We start from the raw sequence: 18,347 nt of genomic DNA, 5'->3' as shown, positions 1-18,347 counted from the left end.
TTCAATTTTTAACAACAGCCCTATGTAACCCAAGTTTCAATCAGATTTTCACTGAATTAAACACAAGAAAACCTCTCAGCAGAAAAAAAAAATGAATAACAAAAATCATAACCTAAAGTTAGTACAGCATAGACTGATAAGGGACTGAGATAAAGCGTCTGCCCAGCACATATAAGGCCTCGGGTTTGGTCTCCAGAACCAAAAAATAAACAAAATTTGTTTGATAAGCCTCCCAAATTAATCTTTGAGTTGTCGCCTCTACCTATTCTTTCTTGATTTTCTTTTTTAAGGGATCATATGCTTCATGTTATTGCTATTTCTCCTTCTCAACGTGCTCTGAAACTTTAATTCCCTTGGAAAGCTCTCAATTGCACACTGCTTCGGCAAACGTTCCACTCCTCTGGTATCTAATATCCACCCAAAGAGAATTAACAATTTTAATATGTTCTAGAGACGAGCTCAAAGAGGAGAAATTCAAGGTAAGGGGGTAAATCTGGGGGCGGGGGAGGGGGGGTTGTAAGCAGAAAAGCCAGTCTCATCACTGGGCTATGAGAAATGCGAGCAGCAATACTTGTTTCTACAGTCTCAGTCTTCTTCAGCATGCAACCTTTCACCAGTAAACAGCAGCATGACCCCATCTCATTACTGTTACTAATATTGGTACCTACCCAGTATCTCCCAATCCATGAAGGAAAATAACCTAAAAGAGAATAAGAAAAAATAAGCCCACACTGAACTCTTAAACACCGTAGCTTTGGCTAAGTTACAAACGCGAATGAAGGTCCTAAAAACTTCCAACAGAATACTATTCCTCAAGCTAATTAATCTCTATACGCCTTCCTTTTCATTCCTAAAATAATGCGGCGTTTTAGCACTTAGAGGCAAATCACAGTCGGATCAAGATAGTCGTCTCTCTAAAGTCAAGTCACGAAAGCCTCACATACACAGTCGAATTTTTTCGTCACAAAAGTTTCCCGGAGCGAAAGTTAATCTGAGCTCCTGCGGCACAGTTACACACGCAGGTCGGCTGTTCCAGCTCCAGCCCTCGGAACGCGCTTCTCGGGGGTCAGAGTGCGGGGCGGGCGGGCGGTGCCCGCCAGCTCCGATCCCCGGCCCCGACCCCCGCGGAGCCCGCGAGCCGGCGCGGACGCACCCACGCGCGGCGGCCTGCGTGCCGCTGCGCCCGCTGGGCCCCGAGCCCCGGCCGCCGCCACTCACCGCAGCGGTGGCCTTCCGGGCGGCGGGCACGACGGCAGGCAGCGGGGCCACATGTTGTTGCCGCATCCACCACCGGCTGGCGGACAGCGCGTCGGAAGCGGAAGGGAGCGCAGGCGCCCGGCCGTGGAAGGGCGTGTGAGCCCGGAGTCCCAGCCCGCCCCTCCGGGCGCGCGCTCGGGCGCGCACGCGCCGCCCGCCCCTGCTCCGGGCGCTCGGCCCCGCCTCGGCCGCGCGTGCACGTCACAATGCGGCTTCCCGCCCCCAGCGGGAGCAGAGCGCGCCGGGGCTGACCTCGGGTTGCCCCTCCTGGCTGGCAGGGCTGGGCGAGCAGCAGGTGACCAGGACAGAAACCAGGTCGGGCGGGCGAGCACTTGCTGTGGTCCCTGCGGGCTTGACTCCCGAATCCACTTCCCCAAACAGGTCAGCGTTATTAACTAATGGACAGGGATTTATTGAGATTTATTAATCGGTTTAAGCACGAGACTATAAGGCCACCTTTTTGCACGGGTTGCATATTTAGTGCAAACATGATTTGTTTGAGTTGAGAAGGGTCAAAGACAAAGATCTAAGGCCAAAATGCCATGACCTTCAGAAGTCTACAATTCAGTGAGGACACCAAATACAGGTTTTAGGGAACATTCTTCAAGACTGGGAAGAGATTGGTGAGGGCAAACACGTAAATACAGTTCACTTAATTAAATTACACAGACAGACTCAGTCCTGAGGGATTTGAGGGTCTTACTTGGAACTGTTTTAAATCATTCTTGTCCTGGATTTTAATGGTGAAAATTTTGTAGTCTCAAAAATTGTTCAGTTTATAATTTCTCAAATGATAGGCAATGTAACTCACAAGACTTAGTTCACAATATATTTTTGGTTTTTCGAGACAAAGTTTCCCTGTGTAGCCCTGGCGGTCCCGGAACTCACTTTGTAGACTGGCCTCGAACTCCTGGAGATCCTGCCTCTGCCTCCGGAGTGCTAGGACTAAAGGCGCTCGCTGCCAGACCCTGCGATGCCACTGTATACTTAAGTCAATCTGTTGGGTCTTTTCTTTGTGACGGTATGAGCATAATGTCCAAATCACTGTGATGTGAGTTTCTCTATGATAAGATATGTAGAATTCAAGGCCTACCATTATTCCACTAGAGAGAATGAGGACACCTCAAGTCGGGGTGTCTGTTCTTCCTACCTCAAAGTTTCTGCATTGTTTCTGGGGTTTTACATTCTCCAACAAGCTTGTTTCTGTTGTTCTGAATGATTTCTTTCTTCCCCAAGTAAGGTAATAAAGTAAATATAAAATTTCTTTAAAGGAAAAAAAGCAGTTAAAAATTATTCAGATGATATGATTGTACAAAATAAACAAAAAGCCACCAATAAGAAAATTAGCCATATAGTCATACTAGGTCAGTACATGTGCAGAAAAGTATATTTCTAGATATAAGCAATAGCCAGTTAGTTATGTAACAATATGAAACGGTCACAATAGAGATTTAAAAATATAAGCAACATTATTGAATATGACTGACAAAATGCTATGCAGTACATACCTGCCTGTGAAACCATGATTATCAAGACCATAAGCATCATCATCACCCGTGGCTGGATTTATCTTTGGGCTGCCAACCAGCTCCCAAATAATTACAGGGAGATTTCTTATTAATTATGAAAGCTCAGCTTCTAGCTTATGCTTGTCCCACAACTCTTATAACTTAATTTAACCTTTTTCTATTCATCTGTTTTGCTTTTTTTTTTTTTTTTTTTTTTTTTTTTTTTTTTTTTTTTTTGAGACAGGGTTTCTCTATGTAGCTTTGCGCCTTTCCTGGAACTCACTTGGTAGCCCAGGCTGGCCTCGAACTCACAGAGATCTGCCTGCCTCTGCCTCCCGAGTGCTGGGATTAAAGGCGTGCGAAGGCGTGCGCCACCACCGCCCGGCTTTGTTTTGTTTTTTTTTTTTTTTTTTTTTTGTTTTTGTTTTGGTTTTTCGAGACAAGGTTTCTCTGTATAGCTTTGCGCCTTTCCTGGGACTCACTTGGTAGCCCAGGCTGGCCTCGAACTCACAGAGATCCGCCTGCCTCTGCCTCCCGAGTGCTGGGATTAAAGGCGTGCGCCACCACACGCCCGGCACATCTGTTTTGCTTTTTTACCTTTCTTTCAATCTGCATGTCCTGCTTTCTGCTTCCTCTGTGGCTGGTTGGCTAGCAACTGGCAACTCCCTGGTGTCTCCCTCTGTCCCTCTGTCTCTCTTGAGCCTAGATTCCTCCTCCTACTGACTCTCTCTATCCAAAAGTCCCACCTATAGCTCCTGCCTAACTATTGGCCATTTCGATTTTTATAGATCAGTCAGATGCCTTAGGCAGGCAAGGTAAACAACAAATGCAACCAATCTTGAAACAAATATTACACAACATAAACAAATGCAATACATGTTTACATAGTTAAACTAATATTCCACAACAATCACCCCTCAAAAGTCTCCTCCTACCCTTTCTATTATTGCTGTGGGTTTTGTTTTTATTTTACTTAGAATGCTACATAAAATTTACCTTCTTGGTAATTTTAAGTATCTTCTTGGTGCTCTTGTCAAGTTAGTTGACTTTACATGCATTGGTTTACTTTTAGTCTATGTGTTTATCTCCCCTTCTATAAACAATTGCTTTGGAATTTTGATAGGAAGTGTATTGATCCTGTAGGTCTTTTCACATAGTATGAGCACTTTAACAATATTAATTTTTCAACCCATGAACATAGGATATCTTTCTAATTATTAATTTGTGTCTACTTTCATTAATGTTATCACCATACAGATATTTAATCTCAGGCTAGAGTTACTTGCATTTTTATTTTTTAGTTTCTTGACATGTTTTTATTTATTGACTTATTGTATGTATGCATGCTTGTGCCATGGCACACATGTGAATGTCAGAAGACAACTTATTGAAGTTGATTTTTTTTTCTTTTGCTGTATGGGTTTCTTGGATTGAACTCAGTGTGTTAGGCTTGGCAGCAAGAGCCTTTCCCACGGAGCCATCCTGCTGTCCCTGTATTTTTTTCCATGCTATTGCAAATAGGATTTTTTTTTAGAAGCATAAATAATTATTTGTAACAAAGGAGTTGTGTACAGTGTTGAAATCTACAACTTCTTGTTAAATTCACATTTGCACTTCACCTTTTTAAACAAACATTTATAATCATTATTTTATACAGATACAGATATGTAAATACAGCATCAAGTTCAGTGGTCCTTTAGCATTTTCCACTTAAATGATTTTTTTAACATAAAAACAGGTTATAATTCCAAGGTCCAGAGTTATTTGAAACTGGAAAATATTTCCTCTGTAGAAAATAGTAAAAATGATAACATTTCCCAGTAAGCCCTTTTAGGCCAAATAATAGCTGAATTATACATATAAATATTGATTAGATTCTGGGATACAGAAGAAACCTATCTTCATCTGCTCAGAGAGCTATGTTTTACTTAAGTTGTGTGAGATTCCTATTCATTTTCCCCTTCACTATTTGATTTACGGCAGACATTTTTCTAAAGGCTAATCCATAATCTAAAAGATTTTAGCCTCCCCTCCTGAAAGTACAGCTAGCATATCCTTTCATCAGCTCGATATGGTACAAATTCTTATCCTAGTAGTGAAATGTTTTACTAAAGCTTGCCCAGTGATGGGGCAAAACCAAAACTTATTATAAGCCACACTTATCCTAGGGTTCTCCCTGCTAGGTAGCCTCCCTGGATCTGTGGGTTGCAGTCTGATTGTCCTTGGTGTATCTAGTATCTGCTTATGAGTGAATACATACCATGTTTGTCTTTCTGAGTCTGGGTTACCTCACTCAGGATAATATATTCTAGTTCTGTGCATTTGGCTACAAATTTCATGATGTCATTTTTTCTCTGCTGAGTAGTACTCCGTTGTGTATATGTACCACATTTTCTTAATCCATTCTTCAGTTGACTGGCATCTAGGTTGTTTCCAGGTTCTGGCTATTACGAATGATGCTGTTATGAACATTGTTGAGCATGTATCTTTGTGGTATGATTGAGCATTCCTTGGGTATATGCCCAAGAGTGGTGTAACTGAGTCTTGAGGGATATCAATTCCCAATTTTCTGAAAAACCGCCATACTGATTTCTACAGTGGTTTCCCACAGAGCCATCCTGCTGTCCCTGTATTTTTTTCCATGCTATTGTAAATAGGATTGTTTTCTTTTTGTTTTTTCTTTTCTTCTTGTTTTTTTTTTTTTTTTTTTGAGATAGTGTTCCTCTCTGTAGCTTTGGTGCCTGACCTGGATCTCGCTCTGTAACCCAGGCTGTTATTGAACTCACAGAGATCCACCTGGCTCTGCCTCCCAACTGCTGGGATTAAAGGCATGTACCACCACTACCCAGCAAGGGTTGTTTTCTTAATTTCTTTTTCTGATAGTTTGTTGCCAGTGTATAGCAATACAACTAATTTTTGTCTGTTAACCTTATATTTTGCAGATTTACTGCATTTGTTACATTATTCTGTGGTGGTAATCTAATTGTACTGAAATGTGATTTTGATTGTATGTTAATAAATAAAGTTGCCCGGGGGTCAGAGCTATTAGAGCCATAGCAAGAGTGTGGCGGTGGTGGCACACACCTTTAATCCCATAGATCTCTGTGTGTTCAGGGATACAGCCAGCATTGGAGACATATGCCTTTAAGACCTAGGGGGCTGTACATTTAGACAGTGACGAGGCAGTCACGTGTTTGGGTTTACAACCAATGAGAAGGCAGAACAAATGAACAGACAGGAAATAGGTCTCTTTCGGGAAGCTGGGACACCGCAGGCTGAAGGGTGAGATTTTAGCTCTGAGCTCTGACCTCTCGGCTTTCTCTTTTACATTGTTTCTGTGTTTCTTATTTAATAAGACTATTGATTACACCACCATTATTCTAATTGTTTTTTTTTTTGATGGAGACTCTAGAGTTTTCTAAAAGTGACATCTGCAGAGGTAATTTTACTTTACTTTCCATAAGCAAAACTTTAATATATTAGACTATATCAAGAAAGTAATGCAAAGTTTCCCAGGTGAAGAAGAGAACAAGTTAATACGGAAGATCCAAACTTTTACTTATCCACAACAATCTAATAATAACCTTTTCTCACGACTTTAATCTACACTTATGAACCGCGATTATTTAACATTCGGTTAGTTTGTCGGAGTTCACAACCATGATAAGGGAAGTTAGGAGGTCATATTACGCTGTGGCATTTCTTGCCACTTATAAGTTATAGAGGTACTAACCATTATTTTCTGTTTATTTTTGAATATGGATCAATATTTCAGTAATCTGACCCTTCTTAGAGTGTTTAAGGTTAGTGACTTATTCCTTATTATTGGTTGTGTTCTCCCCAATCTGGCACGTTTCTGCAGCACATGGCCCTAATCCTGCCATATTGTCTATCCAAAATGATTGCGTAATTAAGTATATCTTTGGAGAGTAAATAACACTATATATTCGCTAGTCCCAAGATGCCATATATTGCACTGAGAAGGACCTCCCAATGTTGAGTGGAGAGGAAGCTCAAATAATGAGTTTATGAGATTCATTAGAGGAGGAAATTGCTCTTTGCATGTTATTAATCAAATAAGTAGGCCGATACAAATGCACTTGCTTTTTTCGAGAGGAATGTAGGAAGCCAAACTATAAAATTTGGAATCTGGTAGGAGTTTCCGTCGCTAGAGAAGCAAACGTTTGGCTTGACATTAGTGTAAGGTTTGTCTCAACTGGATGTGTTTCCGCAACGAAGCATCTCCTCCTCAATGGCCTTGGAAGGGGATCGCTAAGAAGTTAGACCTGTCAGAATCAGTTCATACGTAAGAAATTTCCCACTAATACTAGGGAAATACCTGTATACTGGGGTAGAATTGCAGAGTAGGGAAGGCCTGTGATATATGGGTCACTTGATCTCTGATCACCCAGTTGGGGGGATGTTAATGTCCTGAGCCGCTGGTTGGCCTAGCTAATGTGGACCTGGGAAGGTTTAGCAATCCGAGTACAATGGGAGGTAGCTATAGAGAGCTGTGAGGGAGACCAGAAGCCATGCCATCGTGACTGTGGGGTCAGTGTCTTCACTGTCACAGAGCAGGAACAGTTCTTGTGAGCTGCAGAGGTTTCTAAGTTTTGTGTGCTTTGGGGTAGGTAGATAGGACAGATTTCATATCTTGTGACATAATCCACATGGCAGAATTGACATATGTATTCTTCTTTCCACAGTGTTTTTTTCTATGTGGGCATAGGTGTTCTAGTCTGAAGAAGGATCTTATGCCTGTGAATCACAGGGTGACAATGAACAGTGGTTTGGCAAAAAGTACACAATATAATGGATCTGCCATTCACATAAAGAGGAGTAGACTTACACAGAGATTGAGACCTGCTCATACACTCACTCTTTTGAAGACAAATATAGTGCCTCAAGAGGAGGTAATAAAAAATGTAACCAGTATTAAAAGTTTCATTTTTTGTATGTTAAAATTATGGGAGTTGTATTGTTTATTTGAATGTCTCATATCACGAAGAGTAACATTGGTAGATTGGGTTAAATTTATTTTCCAAAGAATCAATACTTTTCCTCTGTGGCTGAGAGTCTTTTGAGAGCTTATTGTAGCTTGAAGTTAATGTTTGTTTATACTTGCTTTCATCTTCTGGCTTTTTTCTCTCCTCCCTTAACATATAGTATCTATTAGGTTAAACATTAGAGAGGTTGTATTGCGTGTACATTGATTTTGGAATGTTAGTTGGGTGTAGCTTTGTTGTAAATCTAGAAGTTCGATATTGTGTTTTCGTGAGCTATGGTACTAGATTTTTTCTACATTAACGATCCTATTGGACATAGGACTTCTGGAGTGCATTTGAAGATGTTTGTGCGTTTGCATAGACTTTGGAAATTAGGTTAGCCTGTTTATAGCAGAAAATGTATTGGGAAAATATTTTCGAGTTAGGATAGTTTATTCAAGTTCATTACTTTTATCTATCCCTATTTATCCACGGAGGCCAACACTTCTTTATAATAGATAGGGCTCCACTTTATCACTCCCTAAGGAGAATTATTTACTCTCTATTTATTAAGGGATTTTGTAGAGGATTTGTTAAGGGTTTACTATGAACAGACGCTTTAATTTATATATAGTGAAAAAATTGGGTTTATTTTATGGGGGTGTTCTCGGGGAATGATTCAGGGGGGCGGTTGGCAATTGTGCGGGAACAACCTTTATAATGAAAACCACACACGTCGAGACAAAGAAGAATAAGGCGTGAATGCTGGTGTTGAGTTCAGTGGCCAGCCTGGCTACCATAAAAAGTGAGTCAGGAACGGGCCAAAGCGCCCCAGAGAAAACCCTGTCGCAAAAAAAAACCATAAAAATAAAAAAAAAGAAGAAAACAAAGTATTGGTGGCATTCGCTGGGTGTTCAAAAACGATATTCTTATGGTGAGGGGGTGTTCTGAGTTCATATACTAATTACTTGATATGCAATATACTACAAGTTAACAAATATCGGTTGGCTACTTGGAGAGGATCCAGATTCGATATTCAAGATCACTTGCTTGCTTTCTCTCTAGGTCTGTCACAACGCACACTCACAGTAATACACGCAAGCAAGGAGGATGCAATTCCTCTCTCATACAGTCGAGGGTACATACACTAAGTAGTAAAGGAATAAATGTGTTTTTCAAAAGTTACTGTGATAGTTGACTTATTGTAAAAGCACTAAAGGAACCAGAACTAGACCAAATTTGTTTGTTATTGCTTTGGTGAGATTTTCTAAGTTTTGTCTTCATCGGGTGTGATTGTCAATCATACAGCTGGGTTTCTTATGTAAAAGTCTGTATCTCATTTTGTCGATTTGGGTTTGCATTAAAAATCTTTCTATTGTTTGTGCTCTTAGCTACTTTGGTGACTACAATCATCTCCACATATCCATAGTTTGATTCACTTAAATAACCATTTAACAGGACTGCTATATGGTGAAAAGTAGTTGTTGTTGATTAGTATGTGAATATGTATGGTGCAATAAGCTTCGCACTGAGTGTATGCAGAATCCTAAATTTAAATGGTTAGCCTGTATGATGGACTGGTAGAGAGGGTGCTAATACACTTAAGACTCAGATATAAAGCTGAAGGAAGAGAAAGCTAAGAATAAACTATAAGTTTCCCCTAATAGATTATTCTGGCGCGTGCAAGTTGCTAGGCGGGTCATAACATATTATTTTAGACTCGCGTTGGTCGTCCAAAATGATGAGAAATTAGTGACTGGTGAATAATAGACAACAGTGAGTAGTGCGCGGTTCGCATACATACGTACAAGCATGGTGAGATTTTCGGTTTATGTTAGAGCAATTTATCACATAGAAAACAAAGTGGGAGGGGGCTTGGGAGAGGGGAGAATAGTGAGTGGATCCATGTGGCTGCAGAAAGATCAGTAGAAAAGGTTGAATGCGGTAACTCCGATAGTGAAACTCATATATTTGATATAATGTAGCCGTCACTGGTCTTTATATCATAAGTGAAGGGAATATCATTCACACAAGCCATATAATCATAGCCATACCTTATAAGTGAGACACTGTATCTAAAAAAAGAAAAAGACAGGAAGATAGAAATATATCAGCTTTTTAATTGGTATGCTTATTTGCAACGCCGTTTGCCTGAAGAAATAGTGTTCTGGTTATCTATTCTCTGAGCTAGGGGACTAAGTTTTATGGGTTAATGGTCATCATAGCGTATTGGATGTGGGACTATTATCGTGAAGGGACGTAAATTGATGAATTTAGTATGCTGAATTAGGATGGAGACATATATAGAAATGCCTTGTTACAATTATACATCTTTGGGGCCATTATTCTTGTAGGATTGGGAAGAGATCATGGGCGTCAGTTGAGACTGTAATTTCTGCTTACCCAGTGTGAGGAGCTATAGTTGTCTACCATTAGGACGGGAACTCTAAGAACCTATAACGAATAAGTTATAAGAAATAGAGGTTAATTTGTATAATTCTTTAGCAGGAGTATAATTATAATCTCTCTTGATCATTCCATATGTAAAAATGAAGTAAAGCATAAATTATACAAAAGTACACGCTATGAGCAGGGAATTTGTCCAAGACAATTTACAGAACTGTTCTGATGCCCACGTGAGCTTGACAGCTTATTACTCACTCAGTGACTCATTAAAGGTGTCAACAAAGCTGAAAGAAAACCAAAGTGGGAGCGCTCAGAGACTAAATGAAAAGTTGTGTTTTGTAGGGAAGATAATTGCTCTAATTAGTTCAGCATGAACAGAGTTCAGCCAGGAGAAAACTTTCGACCTGCACCGGTTGGACTACTTAAAACGAGAAAATTTCTTGCCTCTACCAGTAGGAGCCGCCTATACCTAGAGGTCGCCCTCTGATAAGTGTAGTGTAGTGGATACGGGACTCTAATCCAGCTAATTTCGATTTTTGTTGGTTGTGACACCTTGAGTAGTGATTTTCTAGTCCCAGATGCAACTTCATGCCCAGAGCTGTTGAAACTCCTAGTCCAACTGGCAGGGTCCATCAAACTTAGAATGCCAAATTTGGGGAATATCACCTGTGTTGTTACCTTGTTTCTGGAAACAAGAAAGATGCATAATTTAGAAGTCAGGGATTTCTTCTCTATGGCATCTTTAGTTACTGGTTGTATCCCTTTTATGTTTTGGCGCAGAGTCCAGAAACGTGATGAGGGAGCTTCTACATAGATATCAATATGCATGAAATGAGGTACATGGACACAAAGACTTCGTTGTGTATATGATTTAATATTTGAATGACATAGGAATGTTAGAACATAACTCAAGGGTGCTCGGGGACAAATCTGCCATAGGCTCGGCTTCATTACAGGTCGGAGTACAGTTTCAGCTTAAGACCTAAGAGACATAAGACAAGTTTATGGTTAAAGCTAATCTTAGAGACTCTTCACATTGAGAATGATAGTCCTCAATAGTTGTATACTGAGACAAGAGCCTACAGAATTTATAGGTGCATGTTGTTTCTCATGTTTGAATAGTCTTACTCATCTTTTCCACTCCTCATACCGTGGCAGTACATCAAATAGTTGTTTTAAGTCTTACTCGCATCATTCTTTTTCTTTTCTATATTTATTCTTCTCTCAGTACTGCAATACTCACCACCCCAATTTACAGATATCTATTCTCTCCCTTGCGCTACCTTCCTGGTCAATGCTTCCCCTCTCCCTCATAGAATCCTCCATCACTTCTCCCCATATTTCCTCTCTTCTAACGACGTCAATCACGTCCTTCAGATGCGGTATAGTGTATTTCCATACCACTGGTTCACAACCTTATCACTAGTCCACAACCAGCTATATATGGTAAACCGGAACCAAAATAACACCGTCACTATAATTTGCTTTGTGAAAATCGAAATGGGCAAAGACACGCCTGAGAAGATCTTGCAAAAGTCAGAGCAAGTGTAGGATTAGAGTTTAGGGAGAAACTGAAAGTGTGGTGGAGGCATATTATTGTGATTTCTGACTGACACTAGCTATGTAAGTTCGCGCTTCTAAGCTTCCGCAAGGAGTTTTGTGCATCAACATTAACTGTGTATCGTATTGCTCTATACTGGCCTGCTGATGGGGGCCTATACTTGGAAACCAGCAAGGAACTAGCGAGCCGGAATTACTTATTCTTTCTTAGCCATTCTCTTGTTTCTTATAATGAAGAATCACCAATTAAAACACTGGGCATGGCCCAGTAGCCGGTCGGGTATAACGCAGGCGGTGGCAGAAGGCATTCAGGGAAAGAGGAAGGGCTGAGCGATCTCCAGCAGCACAAGCCTATGAGGTGAGAAAAGCAAGATCGATACAAGGCAGACCTTGAGAAGGAGTCGCGTAATTTGTTGGTAAGAAGCATACACGCGAACATGGTATTACTCAAAATGTATAGATTGATATAAGACTTAATGAATAGTTAGTAAATTTTAAGCAGTAATACGTGCGAAATTAAATCATGTTGCTCTGAGCAAAGTTGGGATTTTTAATAATTAATGGTCTATGAAACTTCATGAGATGATAAGTAATTTTATGAGCTAATTGCCACTCCGGGCTGCGGGGGCTTGGCGGGACTGGACAAAACTTCTGGCTACAATGGCGCCCACGTGGGGCCAAGTCAATCGTAGTTATGTACTACCTTGGAATCCAGTTGTTTGGCGATAGTTATAATATATATAGAATCTAAAACTATAGCATACAACCAGATTCTACTTCATTGACGGTCTCGGTTTGTCGGTGCCATGAAAGACACACAGACCACAGGATATGGATTTGAACAATAGCATGAAAGAGAATGTTTATCCACAATGATACGAGATGCAAGGGTGAATGTCCAGTCACCGCGGCTCAGAGGTGGTGGATATTGGTGGCCACGACTAATTGCTTTTTGCTAGTCAGACAAGAACAAAAAAGTTTTTGTGCGGGATACTCTCATTAATTTTGGGAGGATAGCTGATGACCCAACAGGAAGCCGCGGTTTGAGCACATGTTCCCCCTGGCTCCTATTCTATCCGAGCATTTGCCGGGCCATAAACATAGTTCTTCATGCCAATGGTGGGAAGCTAAGGTGGTGGAGCCCACAGTCAAAATCTTTGGGCTCATCATTTTTCAGTAAGTATGCTTCCTAGCCATGTATTGGTTGTTGCCATGAGTTTTAACAAGGCATAGATTAGGCAATAGATTATGTAATGTGTGGGTCTATATACCTATCATACATTGGTTCACTCATTGTGGGTTGAAACAATAAGTGTGTTATGTAGGCTTGGGAAGGCAAAGACGAAAAAAAGAATATATGTGGATAGGTTTGTATATAAACACGTATAAATATATGGTTCATTGAAAAACAGATGTTACTTTTTCCTGCTTAAGATATAAGAGTAAAACTGTAATTTATAAATGGACTATATAGAGGTAAGATTAAAGGATGCCACGAGAGCTGGCACACAGAAGTTGCTTGGGGATTAATTTCTTGTTTTTGGGGGATTTCTTAACTGAAGCAAGATATAGTGATTGGTAGAATAGGCTAAGTATAATTAATCCCATTTATATTATAGTGGTATGAGTATGACTTCTTTATAAGATTCATCTCTTGGTATATACGTATAAGGATATGTTGCTTTGAAAAGGAGGCTCTGCTTTTATTTCCACAGGAAGCAAGAGGCTATGGATTTGTCCCAGGTTAAAATGGATCAGATTTTATCAAGTCACACATCCTGAACCTTAGCAGATGATACCTATTAACAAAGGTTATAGCCAGTCTTCCCAGGAGTTGATCATTATCGTGAACTTTCTCAGGATCTCCATAAGACTACCAGTGCCCCCTATCGAAAGGAAATAGCCTATAACACTATAGCCACATTCCCCAAAAATGGATTATGAATGTTTATCTTTGTTTAGATTGTTGGTTTCACATTGTTATCGGACATAGTCAATCTATTTCTAAAAGAAGATAAGGGGATATGATATAAAATTGTAGGATATAGATATGATAGGATAAAAGAGTAGATTATTGAATGTACTTTTAAAGAGCAAAAACTTGTTTAAAATGTTTTACATTGCTATGGATTTTAGTTTATTGATACAAATTTAAAGTTAATTTTGTTATATTGTATGTATATTTCTTCTCTTGTTTAAGGTATTATGTTTGTGCAGCTCATTTGAAATTATAATGTATAATTAAGAAATACAGATTAATAATTAGTCATCCATATTAATCAAACTTATAGTCATGTTAGTTAAGTTTTCTAGGTACACATAGTTATATTTTAATTAGGTAGATAATCTTCAGACACTTCAAAGACATACAGAATATGGCATTTAAAATGTTTTAAAAACTTAGACTTTTCTGGACAATGAGACACATCTGCTCCTGGCAGCACCAATTACTTCAAGGAGGAAGATGGGCATTGAAGAAACTCATTATGGAGTTTGCCTTTTTTTTGTGGCAAAAGTTAGCTACTGGTCAAAAAAAGTGCCCTTGCGTTGACTGATTGACAGTATGTTGTCTAAACTGGATATGCAGGACCCATAAAAAGGTGACCACTGAACTTTGCAAGACAAGATTGTCCTTCAGGTTCCTGCTTCACAGAGGAGACTGCCAGACATTTTACAAGACACAGGAAGAAGCAACTGAAAAGTTCAAGACCTATAGGCTAAAGATGGATGCCCTAACATTGCAGAGGAACTTTGGATGACTGTTCAGGCAGCCAGCTGTCTCTGTCATTCTAGATTTTTGTAAGTTGCTTACAATGTACTTCCTGTTTACTTAGGTAATATTGTATCCTTCTGGGGTCTTTGATGTAGTTGAAGACTAAATAGTTATAATTATAGTTTTTCTTAGTCATGATAAAAGATAAACTAGATATGTAACTTTAAACTCACAAATATAGAATATTTTCTTTGAATTTGCCAAATATAAATAGACTAGATATTGTTAACTGTAATTCTTGCTTGATAACTGTTGCATTATATGTAATTTTACTATGTTAAAATTAAAACCTTCCTTTTTAATTAGACTGAAAAGGGGGAATGCTATGAGATAATACTTTTGTACACTGGTTTAATAAAACACTGATTGGCCAGTAGCTAGGTAGGAAGTTAGGTGGGGTGAACAAATGAGAATTCTGGGAACAGGAAGGGCTGAGTGAGGAGTCTCCAGCCACACACAGAGGAAGGAAGATGACAAGGTAGAACTGAGAAAAGGTATCAAGCCATGTGGCCAAACATAGATAAGAATTATGGGTTAATTTAAGTGTAAGAGCTAGTCAGTAATAAACCTGAGCTAATGGCCAAGCATTTATAATTAATATAAACCTCTGAGTGATTATTTTATAAGTAAGCCATGGGACTGCAGGGGCCTGGCAAGACTAGTCAAAACTTCTGGCTGCAAGAGGATGTTCAAGTTGGGGGTAGAGACATGGCAATAAGGTTGGTGGCTGGAGGGTTGGTGGGGGTATGGGAGTCCATTATCAGGTTTCTCGTGACTTTACTCAGCAGATCTGCATAGAGAGGATGATTAGGACCACAGGCCTGAGTGCAGGTGTCTGAGATGGTCTGCACTTGGCTGTGCTGGGGGGAGGTCTTTTGCTCTACCCCTTGGTGTCTCTATAAATATCCTGGGGCAGAGACAGTCAGGATATTTATATTCCTAACCATTGGAATAGGTTCCAGGCCCTCTAGAGGCTACCCTTTATTTTCTATCTGTTTATCTCCACAATCTAAATCCTTCTACCTAATATTTCCTGCTGCTTGCACTCAAGAAAACTCTGTGGAGCTGTGGAGTTGGTGGGACCCTGCATGGGGGATTGTGTCGGTGGGAACAAAAAGAATTGGGAAGTTCCATGGGCTGGTGTCCTACCTGTTCTTCTGGCTGATGTGGCCTGCACATGGGCATGGGCTATCTTCCTGAGTTGGGTGCTAGAACCTGGCCTCATTTCTCTTTTTCTGAATGAGAATATCTCCTGTGCCATTGTATGTTGCAAAAGTTTAACTTGTTATTTTATTTTAGAATATTTCACATTTAAGAGGTTATCTTGAATATCAGAAGAGACTTTGGACATTTGAACAGTGTTGTGGCTGTTATAGACTATAAAGATTATTAAAGTTAGATTAAATGCATGTTCATTTATTTTTTGCTGTTCTTTGTTCTTATTTAATTATTCTTTTCTCATATACTACATCCTGACCTCAGTCTCCCATTCCTCCATACCTTCCAGTCCTCATCTCTTCCCACTGTTTCAGATCCACTGCTCTTGTTGGTATATCAACCAAATACTTCATTGTAAGATGCAATTAAACTAGCCACAAGCCCTCATGTCAAGGCTGAATTAGGCAACCCAAGAGGAGCAAAAGGATCCAAGAGTAGGGAGAATAGTCAGAGATACCCTTACTCCCACAAACACACCAAGGTAAATAACCAAAGCATGTACAGAAAGGACATGGCACAGACCTATGTAGGATCCATGATTGCTGCTGCAGTCTCTTTGAGCCTCTATGGTCCCTGCTTACTTGATGCTGTGAGAAGTGTTCTCTGGTGTCCTTGACACCTCTGGACCCTATAGTCCTCCCTTCTGCCACAGGGTTCCCAGAGCTCCATCTAATATTTGGATGAGGATCTCTGCATCTGCTACCATCTGCTACATGAGGAAGCCTCTCTGATGACAATTGGGCTAAGCACTAATCTATGATAATAGCAGAATATAGTCAGATATCAATTCATGGACTTTTCTTTTTGGTCAGTTGTATTTGGTTCTACTCTAGTTCTCTGAGCCATCCAACTTCTGGTTCCTGTTCATCCAAGCAGTGTTGGGCATGGGCTTCCTCTTTGGTCTTGGGCCTCAAGTTACTCCAGTAATTGGTTGGTTACTACACAAACTCCGAGACACCATTGCTCCAGAATATCTTGCAGACAGGGTTAGTGTGGGTTGAATATTTTTGTGGCTCAGTTGGTGTCCCATTCCCACCACTGGGGACCTTACATGGATATAGAAGATGGCCAGTTCAGACTCCATATGCTCAAATACTTGGAGTCCTCATTAGGATCACCCTGATAGCTTCTAGAAAGTTTCTACCATACTAGGTTTCCACATCACCTCCTAAGAGCTCCCCTATTGCACTCACCTTTTCTATATTCTCTCCCTCTGTCCCTCTCTTACTTGATATTTTCTGTTCCTGCTCCCAGTCTACCCACAAAATCTATTCTATCTCCTCTTCCCAGGGAGATCCATGCATTCCCTGCCTCTACAGCAATCCTTGTTACTTAGCCTCTCTGAATCTGTGGATTGTACTGTGGTTATTTTTTACTTGACAACTAATATCCACTTACAATTGAGTACATATGTTTTTCTATGTGATTCTGGGTTGCCTCACTCAGGATAATAAACAGCTCAAGAAACTAGACATCAACAAACCAAATAATCCAATTATAAATATGGTACATATCTAAACAGAATTCTCAATAGAGGAATCTAAAATGCCTGAGAAACACTTAAGGAAATGTTCAACATCCCTAGCCATCAAGGAAATGTAAATCAAAATTACTTTGGTATTTCACTTTACACCTGTTAGAATGGCTAAGATCAATAACACAAGTGACAGCTCATGTTGGCCAAGATGTGGAACAAGGGGGACTCTCCTCCACTGCTGTTGGGAATAAATCTTGTAAAGACACTAAGGAAATCATCATGGCAGTTCCTCGGATAATTGGGAATCTATCTACCTCAAAACCCAACTATACCACTCTTGGCATATAGCCCCCAAATGCTTCTCCATTCTGCCACAAAGACATGTGCTTAACTATGTTCAAAGCTGCTTTATTCATAATAGTCAGGAACTTCTGTATCTGTAAGAGATTGTGTTGATTGATGATTGATGTGGAAAGGTTCTTCCAATGCGTTGGCAATATCTAGGCAAGTTGGCCTGGGATGGATAGGAGAGCTAGCTGAACACAGAACAGTGACAAAGCAAGTGAGAATCCCAGGAACCAATGTTTGCCCATGGTTTTTACCTTCATGTTCTGTTCTAAGCTCCCACAATGATGGATTGTGATTTGACAAAATCAGCTAAATAAACTTACCTGAGATGATTTTTTTTTCTGAGATGATTTTGATGAGAGGATTTAATTACAGAAACAGAAAAGCAAGTTAGAACAAAAATAAAATGGAACACCAAAAGTGATTGTGTTGCTGGGAAGAACCTGGGAATGATGTCTTTTAGAGGAATGTAGAAGATATCAGGACTTAAATAGCAGAAGTCATAGAAAGCTCACACAGAGCTCATTTGGTTGGTCTTGTAGGATGGGGAAGATGGGACTTTTGAGAGTAATGCATACAGAGGAGGTCAGTGTCATAGGATTTAAGTGGGAAATAGACTTCATGAAAAATTAAGCTAGAGGTCATTTGTGTCTTATTTTGGCCTAAAATCTTTCTTATTCTGCCCTTGCCCTGAGAAATTGAGTGAGGTAAAATTAAAAAGTAATGGGGCTGATTTCTTAGATGGAATATTGAATCTGTTGGATGCTTATTACTGATGACTCATTCAGATCTACAGTGAAAAAAAGCAACAAGTT

The 18,347-nt window shown here is 40.0% G+C and overlaps 1 protein-coding gene across 1 annotated transcript; it reads right to left on the bottom strand.

Annotated features, from left to right (window-relative positions):
* Nucleotides 1-239: 239 nt before the first annotated feature.
* Nucleotides 240-1,284, bottom strand: LOC114689056. Its single transcript, XM_028863486.1, has 2 exons — nucleotides 945-1,284; nucleotides 240-700 (listed from the first exon to the last, which is right to left on the bottom strand). The coding sequence occupies exons 1-2, from the start codon at nucleotides 1,282-1,284 to the stop codon at nucleotides 438-440; spliced, it is 603 nt and encodes a 200-aa protein (XP_028719319.1). The 3' UTR covers nucleotides 240-437.
* Between the last annotated feature and the right edge of the window lie 17,063 nt (nucleotides 1,285-18,347).

The sequence above is a fragment of the Peromyscus leucopus genome, chromosome 6, assembly GCF_004664715.2.
Source record: "Peromyscus leucopus breed LL Stock chromosome 6, UCI_PerLeu_2.1, whole genome shotgun sequence".
In the NCBI taxonomy this organism is placed as follows: Eukaryota; Metazoa; Chordata; class Mammalia; order Rodentia; family Cricetidae; genus Peromyscus; species Peromyscus leucopus.
This window is presented reverse-complemented; position numbering and strand designations above follow the sequence as displayed.

Excerpts from the sequence above, each read along its gene's own strand:
- LOC114689056 (XM_028863486.1), bottom strand. The coding sequence starts at position 1,284 with ATGCGGCAACAACATGTGGCCCCGCTGCCTGCCGTCGTGCCCGCCGCC. Across the intron at positions 701-944 it reads TGACGAAAAAATTCGACTGT|GTTATTTTCCTTCATGGATT; the intron begins GTATGTGAGGCT and ends ATTCTCTTTTAG.